Source organism: Clinocottus analis, unplaced genomic scaffold (genome assembly GCF_023055335.1).
Source record: "Clinocottus analis isolate CAN_PGR_092001 unplaced genomic scaffold, fCliAna1.0.p SCAF_7, whole genome shotgun sequence".
Classification (NCBI taxonomy): domain Eukaryota; kingdom Metazoa; phylum Chordata; class Actinopteri; order Perciformes; family Cottidae; genus Clinocottus; species Clinocottus analis.
The window spans coordinates 7,581,108-7,594,007 of record NW_027176229.1 but is presented as its reverse complement, the minus strand read 5'-3'; the positions used below and the strand labels follow the sequence as shown (position 1 = coordinate 7,594,007).

Sequence of the window (12,900 nt, the reverse complement as noted above, 5' to 3'; positions counted from 1 at the left end):
CCTTCCTCAACCTTTCATGTACATAAGCATGCACCAGCGAGAAAGGCCTGCAAGGCACAGCAAGCTGCCTTTATTGTAATTTTGCAGCTGAGTACCTACAGTCAGGATGAGAGGGAAGAAGGAGTGCGGCGTGTGGCAGTCTGTCGGAGAATAAGGACGTATAAAAGCTGATGGAAAATGAAAGCTCTCTGGGCGGGACAAGATTATGCACAAGTGATTAATAAGAGCAGTAATAAACAAAGGCCCAGGAGATGTTTGAGGTGCTTAATAATGCATTATGTTCATAAAAGAGCTGGGCCTCTCCAACTGATCCCTGTGGAGTAGGAGACCCCAGAGGGACCAGGAGAGTGTGCTCTTAAAAGAAAGCAACCGTGTGTGTGTGTGCGCGCAGGAATGTCTGTATGTGTGGTTGTGTGTGTGTGTTTGTGTCTGTGAATGTGCGTGTGTGCAAGAATGTCTGTATTTGTGTGTGTGTGTGTGTGTGTGTGTGTGTGTGTGTGTGTGTGTGTGTGTGTGTGTGTGTGTGTGTGTGTGTGTGTGCCTGAGAGCAGATACGATGTAACCTTGGGATTCAAAAATGTAAAGTCTATAGACTGGTGTATTTTTGACATTCATTCATTGTGATTTGTCTTACATTTCTCAAAAATAATAGACTGAGTTATGTTGTTTTATGTTTTTTAAATATCAACTCAAGTTTTGTTCGCATGTCATTGACACTTATTATTTTTCACTGCAGCATCTGGTGTTAATTTTAAATGCTACCGAGCTCCGGCTCCGCTCTTTGTTCTGAGCTTTAAAAAATGTCTCAGTATTGATGTCATTCCTTCTTCGTCCTTCAGTCTGTCAAACGGAGACATGGAACAGCAACTGAAGAGAACAGGTTAAAAAGTTTCTCTTTCAGCTTTGTTTTGTTCACACACAAAAGCCGCCGCTTCCCACAATCATTTCTTTCATTCCACCTATCTTTATATTTTTGTATTTTCTCATTCCTTCTCCCACATCAAGGTAAAGCGGCACTTCAGTTTGCTATCTGAATATCAAATGCGCGTTGGTTTAAAATGCACCGCAAACAGTAAAGTCATGTTTATGAATTTGTTCCAAGCATTTTATTTTTTTCTCTAATCGAAACTAATCCTTGACAGGCAGCAAAAAGAGGCAACACTTTATCCTACATGCCTTGTATCACTTTACATTGTCTGTGAAGGTGAAAGTAAAGACTTAGTGTTCCCTCAACCTAGTTTTGGTTCTTGACAACAATATTACAGCAGTGTTACTGTTTGTTGCAGCAGCGGCAGAGCGTGTTTATGGACCTTGAAGTCCACTCAGAGGGAGAAAAAAACAAGACTGTTTTGAATGAAAAGAAAAAACCTTGGAGCACAGCCTTGTAAATTAATTTGTTCGTGTTGTATGATGGGAACACAGCTGGCCTCATTAACATGCGCACAACAAATAATTATAGCGTTTTTTTTCTCTCTCTTCAGCCAGCCAATGCTTGGCTAATGGGCTTGCTGGGTTAATTATGTCAGAGCGTAATTACACAGGGCCCAGGGAGACATAATGGTGCACCCTGCTGCGCCCACACCGCCTAATGATGGTGTATCGCTGACAGGGCCAAGACGGACCGCCCCGACACACCTGCTTGTCTTGGCGCACACCACCCCGGTTCACCCCCACCCACCTCCACACACATCCTGAACCTGTGCACCGTCCACCCCGGTGCCACCTGCAGTCCGCTGAGCCGTCCAGCTTCTGACAGGCTTTGGCTCCAGCTGACTCTGGACTGAAGGCTCACCCAGATACAGTAACTACCTCCCGCTCGGAGATGTGCAATAGCACGGCAACGCAGTGACCACAAGGAAGCAGCTAGAGGGTGGCGGCCTCATTATTGCTCAGTCAAAGTGATGAAACTCAATATCAATGCAGCTGAGGATGTGCGAAAACAATTAAAACTCATGCTAGTTGTTGGCTATTAGAAAGTCAGGGTTTATCACAACATGGGACTTATTTTCGTGCTTATAACGTTGTCATTTCTAACTTGACGACACACACACACACAGCAAGCTGCAGACCAGTATGATGATGAAAACGCCTCCAGTACGCCACGCTTGCACAGTGCTTTATATAACTTTATAACTTAAAAAAAAAAAAATCTTCACCTCGACGTTACCAACATTATTGTTTTCACAATGATTATTAGGGACTGTAATTCAGCACGGGACTTAAGATGGAGAGGCCTGTTGTGTGAGCAAAGTTTAACACTGATGCAGTTTTTTTTTTGTGGTAAAAAGAGAATCTGATGATGCTGAAGACCTTCGACACACTTTCACTTGTCCTCCCTCCTCAGTTTGTATCAGCATTGCGCTGAATCTAAACAAGACCGGCCAGGCAAAGCAACATGAGTCACAGTTTGTCACGTTCTTCATGAAAATCAGACTTCAACAAAAAACGTGGATGGGTCCAGTTTGGGAGGGGTCCGCTTGTCTCCCTCTCATTATTGAACGTATTAGAGCAGGCAGCGTGCTGCTCTGTGATGTGTGCCGCTGCGAGCGCCGGGTGTTTGACGAGTGGCCAGCTCGGCCTTAAGGGAGTCTTCCTGAACTTCTGTATCTCACCCCATCCACCCTATTTTCTGATTTATATGTCAGTGGTTTTAAATCTTTTTTCCGTGATTTTTCCAGCCTCACCAGCGCCAAGCATTATAGGTTGAAAAAAACTGTGCCATGAGTGTCTGATTTAATTTAGAATATATACAATTTAGTTTATGAACTTACACTTATGTTATTAAATATGTACAAATTATTTGTAAAGGATTTTTTAATGGATGTTACTTTTACATATATATTTTAAATGTCACATACCCCCTGGAGTGCCTTCACGTACCCCAAAGGGTACACAAACCCACATGTGGAACCACTGTTGTGTGTGGTTAGGGTTTTATATATATATATATATATATATATATATATATATATATATATATATATATATATATATATATATATATATATATTTATATATATATTTATATATATATATATATATTTATATATATATATATATTTATATATATATATATATTTATATATATATATATTATATATATATATATATATATATATATATATATATATATATATATATATATATATATATATACACACACACACACACACACATTTAAATTCTTTTGTCAATTTAAATGAGCAGTCGGACAATCAGATAATTAATAAAGGTGAACAGTAAAATGATTCCCCAAACTGTCTGCTTGACATCCATCACTGTTTGCAGACTTCTGATTCTTTTGAAAATGTCCTACTGCACAGTATGGACCGTAGTTGCAATGAGGGATTTGGTTGTGCATACGTAACCGTTTTACTTCCAAATAAATTAGTTGTAATTATGTACAAACTGTCTGCTTGTTTCTAACACGTCTGATTGTGTGACTGTCTCTTGTCTCTTTGGACTTCGCTTCAGCATCGTCACCATGCTCCCAGATCTCAGATACTGTTAGTATCAAAGACAAAACTTCAATCAATATGACTCAAGCTATAACAAACCAGAATATCCTGTGATGTCCGGCTCATTGTGAGTGAACAAATATGTTCACATGTTCAGCATGACATATTGAACCTCACGATGCCGCTCTGCTCTTCTCAGTGGCCGTGCGTCCTCCCTGTGTTCGCCACAGACAATGATGTATTAAATGCCCCGTGATTTTTTAGTTTAAACTAGCTGCTGTCGCTCGGTCAGTTGTCATGACCTCAGAGCAGACATCAAATCATCTAAAATTAAGATCAGAGATGAATAAAAAATTGATCCGTTAATTTTGCCGCGAGACGGATGTGACTCACCTGATGTGACTCACCTGATGTGACTCACCTGATGTGCGCAATGCCTCGTCAGCTGTGTTCTTGATTACCAGGAGTGTGAACGGTTGGGTTAATGCTGAATTTCTTTTCCATTCTAGGGTTTACTTGGCGGATTTACCATCAGAGCGGCTCAAAAAAGGGCTTCTTATTAGCTACATCAATTAGCGCTATTTTCTTTTCTTTCTAAGTCATCAGCAGTCTTTCTGGACTCCTTCAGTAACTGTAGATCCCCGGCCCTTGGAGAGTATCCCTGCTGCTCTTCTTTGACGGGGGTTAATTTTGTATACAGACTTAAGTTCTATCCCTTCACTTTATATTTGACTTTACTTTACTCCCCTGCCACTGATTGATAATCCGGGCTTGTCCGTGTGTGAGAGATCCCTTACTATAATCTCTGTCCTTTGATCATTAAAAGTTGAAAGGATATATGGGAAAGAGGCTGATAAAGTGATTTCTGTGACAGTGGGTCGATGGAATAGCAGTGCTTTAAGTCATCCTGTTTGTCTTAGAAGAGCTCTGCTCTTAATAGTGATGTCCCTTGTGACTGATGCAATATCTCCACAGCTGGTGTAACAATGAATGCAGACAATGTTTGACTGTAAACGGTCCTGGGAAAAATAGCTCGATCAATTAAATGGCCCAAAATGTTTGTCTGATGAAAATGCAGATACGGCAAGCTGCAATGTATGGCCAGGATTTCAACAAATTGCACATTGCAGAAGTTTTGACTCTCTGATGAGCATTTATTTATTTTGTGGCCTGCCGGCTCAAAGTTTGCATTCTCTCTGTGGCATCTGGCAAAGTTTAAACGTCTGTGGCTCCAACTTCTTATGAAAAGTCACTTCAGTCAGTGCCCAAACTGAAGAAGGGATCCAATTGGGTTCCACACAGAAGTCTAAGATGAGTGGATGAAAGCTGTGGGAGAAAAGTTTGTGCAGCAAAGCAGCGATTTTCCTCCTCTTTTTGAGTTTTGAAGGGCTCCGGTGTGTGTGTGTGTGTGTGTGTGTGTGTGTGTGTGTTAGCGTGTGTGTGTGTGTGTGTTAGCGTGTGTGTGTGTGTGTGTGTGTGTGTGTGTGCGTGCGCTTGGCTCTACATCTTGCCTCCCCCCTTGTCAAGGAGCTCCCCTGAGCTTCCCTCTCTGTGCTTTGGCACTAGAAGTCACCTCCTTTGGTGTTCGGCAGGCAGGTACACAACAGGAGCAGCTCTCTCTCTCTGAGCTGTTGAACTTTTCGGGAGGGGAAGAAAGGGAAGGGGAAGATTAAAAACAGCCCTGTGATGTGGAGTGCCGAGCTGCCTCCTGAGAATTCCTGGCATAATAATTTAAATGATCAAATGATACAGAGGAGACTTGTTAGCTGAGAAACAGCCTCCTAGTTGGCCCCATGGGCCCGGTGCTGCCGCGCATGCATTGCAAAACAGCTCCTCTGTTGTGCTAAAGAATCCCGCTTTTTTTCCCCCCTTTTCAGGAGCAGACTTTTTCTACACTTTGCCTAGGTGTGTACTTGGGACTTGAGACTCCGTCACATATTCATGGCACTCTTTTTTGTCTTCTTTGCCATTCATCAGCACATGAGAAGACTCATTAGAGTTGATTTCTGTACATGTGAAGGGTCGGAACGGCACTTGTGTCATTAGGTCCAGCCTGTGAAATTTTCAAAGGCGACTGAGTAGTGAAAGTCTAAGAGTCACTCTTTGGAAACAAGTCTCAGTGGAATAGTGTGTCTCTGTTGAAACTGCGATGCAGAACGCTCTGTAAAGTGCTTTACAGGCAGCGCACACAGTAAAACACTTTAGCTTTTTTTTTTTTTAAAGAGAGTGTATGGATATCCTCTTTGGAGCTGTTTCTGCAGAGATTTGTTTGTGTCTGTTCTCACAGATCCAGCACCTGTGCTGGAGGCCTCCCACACCCTGGAAGGAAGGCTGCAGCACCTTCACAGTTCGGCCCCAGACAGCGAGGCCCTGGTACGAGAGATCAGCGGGCACTGGAAGAAACACCTGGAGTATCTTGAAAAGACAGGTCAGGCCAAAATCATCCACATCAAGGAGCAGTCCTACTTGAATGCAATTTATTTCACTCTCGCACTGGAAGTACTGAGCATTTAATTTAAATGTACCAGGTTTTAGGAAGGCCGTGAATTCCACCAGCATATTTGGAAAAAATGTGAAAAAATAGTCCCTCTAAAAAACAATGTTTTACAACAAACAATAATAGGTCTGTGGATTATCTTGGTAAACTGATCATGACGTCTAAAAAGAGATATGGCTGTCATTTTAAGCCGTGTACCATTTTGTTCTGTTATAATTGAGAGAAAACAGACATCTTTACATCCAATATCTCCAAAATTAGACAACCCACACCAAAACAATCTAGATTGAGAAACAGTACTGCAGGTCAGAGGAAAATAGGGATTTTGGGCTAAACAGGTGACTATTTTCGAGCTGATGTTGGAGAACTAATGCCGGCCTTTCTCTTCCACACAGAGCCGTCAGAGGACAGTCCGGCAGTCTCAGGGGCAGCATTGACAGAGGAGGCTCCAGAATCCAGCTCCCCAGCCTCCCTGATGACGCCCAACAGCACGCCGGCTCCCGGGGCCCCAGGCTCCCCACAGCAGAACTACCAGGACAGAGCTGAGAACCGAGGGTGAGAACCAGAACCACGCCCTGCTTTTTACTGAAAATCATTATTGATTTACATTAGCTTCATACATCAAAAAATAATCCTGAAAGCAGAGTATGAGAAAGATAATCTGTGAACAAAAAACCTCTTAGTGCTCCTAATAGCATTTGCAAGAAACCTCTTCGCTTGAAGGAAAACAACCAATTAAAGCCGAGGAGTCTCTCGCGCAGCTGTCAGTCACTGCTCGCAAACTCCAATCGAGCTGTCGGACTAGTCAGTGCTGATCAAATATGAATCAAGATTCTGATAATGAGAGTTTGCTCTGGCCAGTGGGCGGCGCTTGGTTTCGGCTCGATTGTTTTAACATGGCGGCCGGGTCAAAAACGATCTCAAGTTTCTGAAAACATTTGTGCTGCCTAGTTTGAGAGTTTGAGTTCACGGGCCTCACGAGCAGTGATTGACAGCTGCGTTGGAGACTGCTCGGCTGTGATTGTTTTTTTTTTCCTTCGGGCAAGGTGGATTCTTGCAAATGGGACACTTCAGGATATAGTTACAGTTTAGGCAAATATGACAAAGTTATTGTTTTTATACAAGCTGCCTACTGAACCTTTAATGTGTCAACCAATCCTGACAGCACAGACCACTTACATTTGATTAAGAGATTAATTTTGGTGTAATATGAAAGAGGCAATGTGTTAAAACTTTAAATATTGTCACAGCTAACCCTCAAAGGTTCTGAACATTTTCTCAAAGTAGAGATGCTCTCAATCTATGTTTGTGCTGAGGCAACAATATCCAACTTTTAATGATATAAAAAAACTCAAAGGATTATGGGTCATTTGAAACCCTGTTTAATAATGCCGAAATGCCCCCATTTAGCTGGTTCTGGGGACATGTTGGGTTGTAGTGACACGCTTGCAGCAACAGCAACATTGAAAGGCTTTCAAAATCTATCTTTGTGAACTTTGTCACACTTGCTGTTTTTAGCTAGCAGAAGGGTGGGATTAACACATGTTTTTCTGTCTCGTGGCATTAAGATGCATGCTCTGGCTTTAAATGTGTGGTCGTGATGTAAAGAAATAACAGTGTTTTTTATCCTAGGGAGGAGGAGCAGAGCGGCAATGTTGGTTTGGCTGACAGACTATCAGAGGCCGAGGAGGAGATCAAGGTTCTGCATTCATGTAAGTGGTTTAAACACTGACACGTACTGTAGCTGGTACATTTAATTTCAAGCTGATCCCGTACACGTACAGTGACTGCGAAGTGAAACACAGACACCCCCGCTGCTTTGTTGACACAAGTTCAAACTGACACGTCGATGAATTACATGTTGTGTTCATCATGTGTAACAGTTTAACATCTTCATTCAATGAATTCTGTTCACGGTGTCCCCACATTGCTAATGTTTGAACTAAGAATGACCTGTGTTTCAAAAAGGCCAGAGCAGAGCCCGCTCAATACGCAATGGGCTCATTGCTTAGCCTTCGATATTGCTGCTTGCAGTTTTTGTGAAAACTGCTCATTCAAACAACTTCACCCACAAGGCTGCACTTCCTCGGTCCATCAGCAATACAGCCGCCAAGTGTGAAGTCGATCGGGTGAACGGTTGGGAGGAAATCGGAGGACAGACATACATTTTAGTTCCAAAGTAATTCAGTATAGCTTTAAGGTCATGGTTTGTGTGTTTTTTGGAAGTTAATATCTCACTTCTCCGGCTGTCTGTCTCACACCAGCTTTGGACACCGCACAGACGGAGCTGCTGGACCTGCGGTGTAAATACAACCAGGAGATGACCAACAAGTAAGAGTCTGCCTCCGAGTTTACATTTTGTATGGCCGTTCCTGTAACACGTGTTTCGGACAAACTTTTAGAAATCTTCGTTCCTCCCTCGTGTCGCCGTTGTTACACACACTGCCATCCTCTGTGGCCTGCCTCACTGGTGCTCGTTGTAACATTTGAAGTGCTGAAGCCGCTGTTCTTTATTTCGCCTGCATAAACTCATGTCCAGCGTAAAGCTGAGGAATGCCATTGTAAAGGCGAAGAGTGACTCAGCCACTAATGCAGGTCGATGAGAGAGGTCTGTGTTTGCCTTCACTGGCAGCTGGGCCATGACAGCCCTCAAGAAGAATTGCTCCATTTAAAGATTGCTTCAGAAAACACTCTACCTTGTCCTGGTCTTTGAGCGCAATGTATCCACCGCACGCCCGAAATGAATCTGAGCTTGTATGAAGGATGTCGATAGACATTCAAAGTAAACACTCCTTTGTTTGGGTTGTGCTCCAGAGCACAGTCAGCCGCTGCTAATGGATTTTCTCCCAGGCTTAATCCATGGCGCAATTGAACTGATGTTTCTAGACCCACTGCCATCCATTTTGTTGGATTGGACACATTTTCAGTTTGGGTTTACCTTTCGTGTGGCGCTGCATTTTGAAAGACCATCTCTGTTATGTTGTCTGTCATTGTGTGTGTGTGTGTGTGTGTGTGTGTGTGTGTGTGTGTGTGTGTGTGCGTGTGTGTGTGTGTGCGTGCGTGCGTGTTTACGTTGTCCTGGTCAAACTCCCCTGTGCCCGACCCCCAGATCTCCCAGCTGCAGTTTCCCCTCCCTGACCCTGAGCCTCTGAACGCCGGGCCGGCCTCTATTACTCTCACTGACTGTTTCCTCAATGTTGATAAGAAAGACAATTTGTCTGCTTCGGCTTGAGTAGCTGAGCAGGTAATCAATACAAAACATTTTCCGTACTGCACAAGTTCATTAAACGTGGAGCTGACACCTGTTAGTGCTTGCTGTCAGCAGGGCGCCATCTATCCCGGCCTTATTGATGGGACCGGGGCATCGCCAAGACCCTCTGAAACCAGCGCTGCGCCACACAACTCTGATACTCATTAACGCCGGCAGATTTGGTTTTGATACAGTTTCACTGTCCGCCTGACTCCACATGTCAGATATAGTATTGTCTTTTTCTTTTTTGACATAATGATTCCATCGGATCACTAATACTCCAGGAACTTATGCAGCCCGACGTCAGACAATTAAAAGCGGTTAAGTGCGAACATGAAAGAGGATGAAGGTTCGTCTGAATGTAGCTTCTTTAATGTGGATTAAAAAAGTCTAATATGTTCTTTCAACACATTTTTCTTTTGATGAAAAGGACTACTGTGTCCAGAAACTTGAGAAAAACCTATGTGCATATTTAAATCAATCACAGCATCCTCGTTAATTCATCCCTTTCTACCTTTTGAAAAGCAGGTCCCACGTGTGCAAAAAGAAACTGTTGAACTTCAAACAAACCTCATGAATAATCCTGCTGAGCTTCTGTTTAAATTAGTCTACTCTGATGGTGGGATGTTTGAGCTCTGAGGATATGAATTATCTGCACTGTACGTCTATCGAGACAGAGCTACAATCGAGGACACAGAGGTCATTTTATGACCTGTGTCTACGTATCGAGGATTTGCAGTGACCTGTAGAGGAGTTTATATTCAACCATTCCACACAATTTGCGATGGATTATGATATTTGTCATACTCAATGTCTTAATGTGATTGGTTTGGTATTTAATATTTATTTACCAGGGCATTGCTGTTATTTTATATAAAGTTTTGAAATGCTGTCGGGGGAAACAAATGAAAAGTTAAGTTAAATGATTCAAATTGAAAATGACACACTTGTTTTGGCTGGCTGGTAAAATGTTACCAATAGAGGTGTGTTACACTGCAGGAATCTGGATTCACGGCCTCCATTGTTTCTTAATTCCTGGCTACAGTTGTGCTGTATGGTACGGAAGTGAACAAACGGGCAGCGATACAATTATTTGCCACTTTATTAGGTACACCTACACCTAATGCAGTGTAATAAACAGTCCTTAAAATAAGAGGTGTTGATTCAACTGTCCGGACACTTCGGAGGCTGTAGTTTGTGGTGCTGTGTAACTCTACAGTGTTATACTGTGAAGTTCTTCTAATATTTAATCTACCCTCAATGATAAAAATGTGGTGGATAAAATATTAGAGACACCTCTAAGTTTAACATTTGTATACATCTGAGATTGTGACTAAGAGTGGTGTAAGAGTAACTGGTTGGCAAGAGAAAAAAATGTCCCTTATCAACAAAACTTGTGATAATATAATAGCTGTGAACATCCCGCGCTTATCTGACTCGGTGTGTTTGTTCCAGGGCAGAGGAGGTCGACGCCATCATGGCGAATCTTGAGAAAGCAAACCAGGTGAGTACAGTCTTCCTCTGCACTTCTCTGATTGAGATGCTCCTTCGTTAAGGTAATCACTCCTGTAATCAAGCCTTGGCTTTAATTAGACACCCTCCGTCCTGTGTGTGTGTGTGTGTGTGTGTGTGTGTGTGTGTGTGTGTGTGTGTGTCCCCTTCTTCCTCCCACCTCCATCTCCCCTCCCATGAGTGTGTGATTAGCGAGTGTAAACCTGAGCCCCCGTCGGTGGGCGCTACGGCAGCACGGCTCCACTCAGCAGAGAACAGCAGACTGCCGAGCGCGATTGATGCCGGAGCGCCAAACGCCGGGGTCCTTAGTTATCTCACTGCCTTGATTGCTTCCTTTCCTGGTGATACCTCTTTTCTTCTGCTCCTTTCTTCTCCCCTTTGCTTTTCTCTCTCATGCTCTTTTCCTCCCTCTGCTGCTCTCTGCCAGCAGCTCCTAGATAAATGTTCTCAAAATGAATCATTAATTAGCAGGCCGGGTGTGACAGAGCAGGTAAACAGTTTGGGGAATAAAGTGGGCTGACTAAACAGCCCCCTCAGCAGAATAAACCGAGTGGCTGCACTCGTCTGCACGGGGCCCGACTCAGGCTTTCACTCGGCTCTAAAATCTCAGAGCAAGGGCGCCTCCTTTGATTTATGTATATGCTCTCACCTTGATCATCTCATTAGCCAATTGATGCGGCCAGTGTACGGAAACGGTAACGCTGTGATGCCATGTCTGTGCACAGAGAGCGGAAAAGGCCCAGAGGGAAGTGGAGCGGCTCAAGGAACAGATAGCCAGTGGCCAGAGAGCCACCACTGGGAGCTGCCATCCAGCAGAGGGCGCTAGCAGGGTAAGAATCATGTGACTTGATCTGAGTTTTATTTTATATTTGACCACGTCTGGTAGAATGTAACTGAATTAATCTACTCAAGTACTGTACCTTAGATACCTGTTCTTTACTTTATTACTTCCATTTCATGCTACTTTGTACTGTCTGAAAAATGATTGTAATTGTACTACACTACACATATACACTACATATATATATATATATATATATATATATATATATATATATATATATATATATATATATATATATATATATATATATATATATATATATATATATATATATATCTGACATCTGAGTAACTTGTCACTTCTCAGATTCTATAAAAATCTTAGTCTTAAAATAAGATGATCAGCTTCAACATTTTTCTGCTTACATGTTAATGCATGCTGATGATAATACCATACATATTGTATCATTATAAAATGTATCATAATATAATACAGACAGGGTACAATTTTCTTCATTATGAGTACTTTTACTTTTGATACATTAAGGAAAGTACTATCTTATTTTATCATATTGGCGCAAGCATTAACTCGGACTCAAAGATGAACTGACGAGATTTAGTTAGTGTGACCTCACACAGCACATATTTTAGCCATAACTTCAAATGAAAATGCTAATTATGACAGTTTCAGTCTCAAAGTGTCTAATAAGATAAAATGATGACAGTTTGGAGGGATAAAGATGTAGAGAGATACAAACACAGCGGTTATTCTAGATTGTAGATCATATTTTTGGCAGCTTGTGGGGTTCTATATATCAAAATTTCTTCCACTGTGTAGTTTGCTTCCTCATTCAACATTATCTCTACTATCGTGATGTTACTTTTTGACTGAGAGTTTATTCCCCAATGACCCCTCAAGGACATAGATATATGTACAAAAGTAAATAACAGCAACACCCAGGACAACACAATGGAAAAATGTATTTAAAAACAACGTCAAGAATCTGGCCGTGTTTAAGTAACTAAACAAGATTAGTTAACTTAACTTATATTAGTTTATGGAGAAACTAATATGTAAAGATGCACATTACCTTCATCACCTGTCATTTAAAGTTTTAAAACATCATAAATATCTGGTCTTTAAAATGAACAAATTACTACTAACACACTGCGCACAAATCATCGGATGACAAAGTCTAGTATGAACATGGAAAAATCTAAATACGATATTAATGGTAACTTGTAGTAAAATTCTCTCACTTTCCAACTGCTTGAATTATATGAACACTGCAGAGGTTGTTATTCGCTGGCTGGCCTCTCACCTTTTCTCCCAGCCATGCTCCTTTTTATGCTTTTTTTCCCCTCCCTCTCACACACTTTGTCTCGTTCTCACCCTGTCA

At 42.1% G+C, this 12,900-nt stretch overlaps 1 protein-coding gene across 2 annotated transcripts in view; it reads left to right on the top strand.

The window, feature by feature from the left end:
• Nucleotides 1-12,900, top strand: part of cux2b (cut-like homeobox 2b) — an 88,436-nt gene that overhangs the window by 63,349 nt on the left and 12,187 nt on the right. For both annotated transcript variants that reach the window (XM_068566385.1, XM_068566384.1), the window contains exons 5-10: nt 5,746-5,886; nt 6,351-6,510; nt 7,588-7,667; nt 8,220-8,286; nt 10,661-10,709; nt 11,443-11,547. In XM_068566385.1, the coding sequence (XP_068422486.1) occupies nt 5,746-5,886; nt 6,351-6,510; nt 7,588-7,667; nt 8,220-8,286; nt 10,661-10,709; nt 11,443-11,547 (602 nt within the window). The remainder of the gene's footprint in view (nt 1-5,745; nt 5,887-6,350; nt 6,511-7,587; nt 7,668-8,219; nt 8,287-10,660; nt 10,710-11,442; nt 11,548-12,900) is intronic.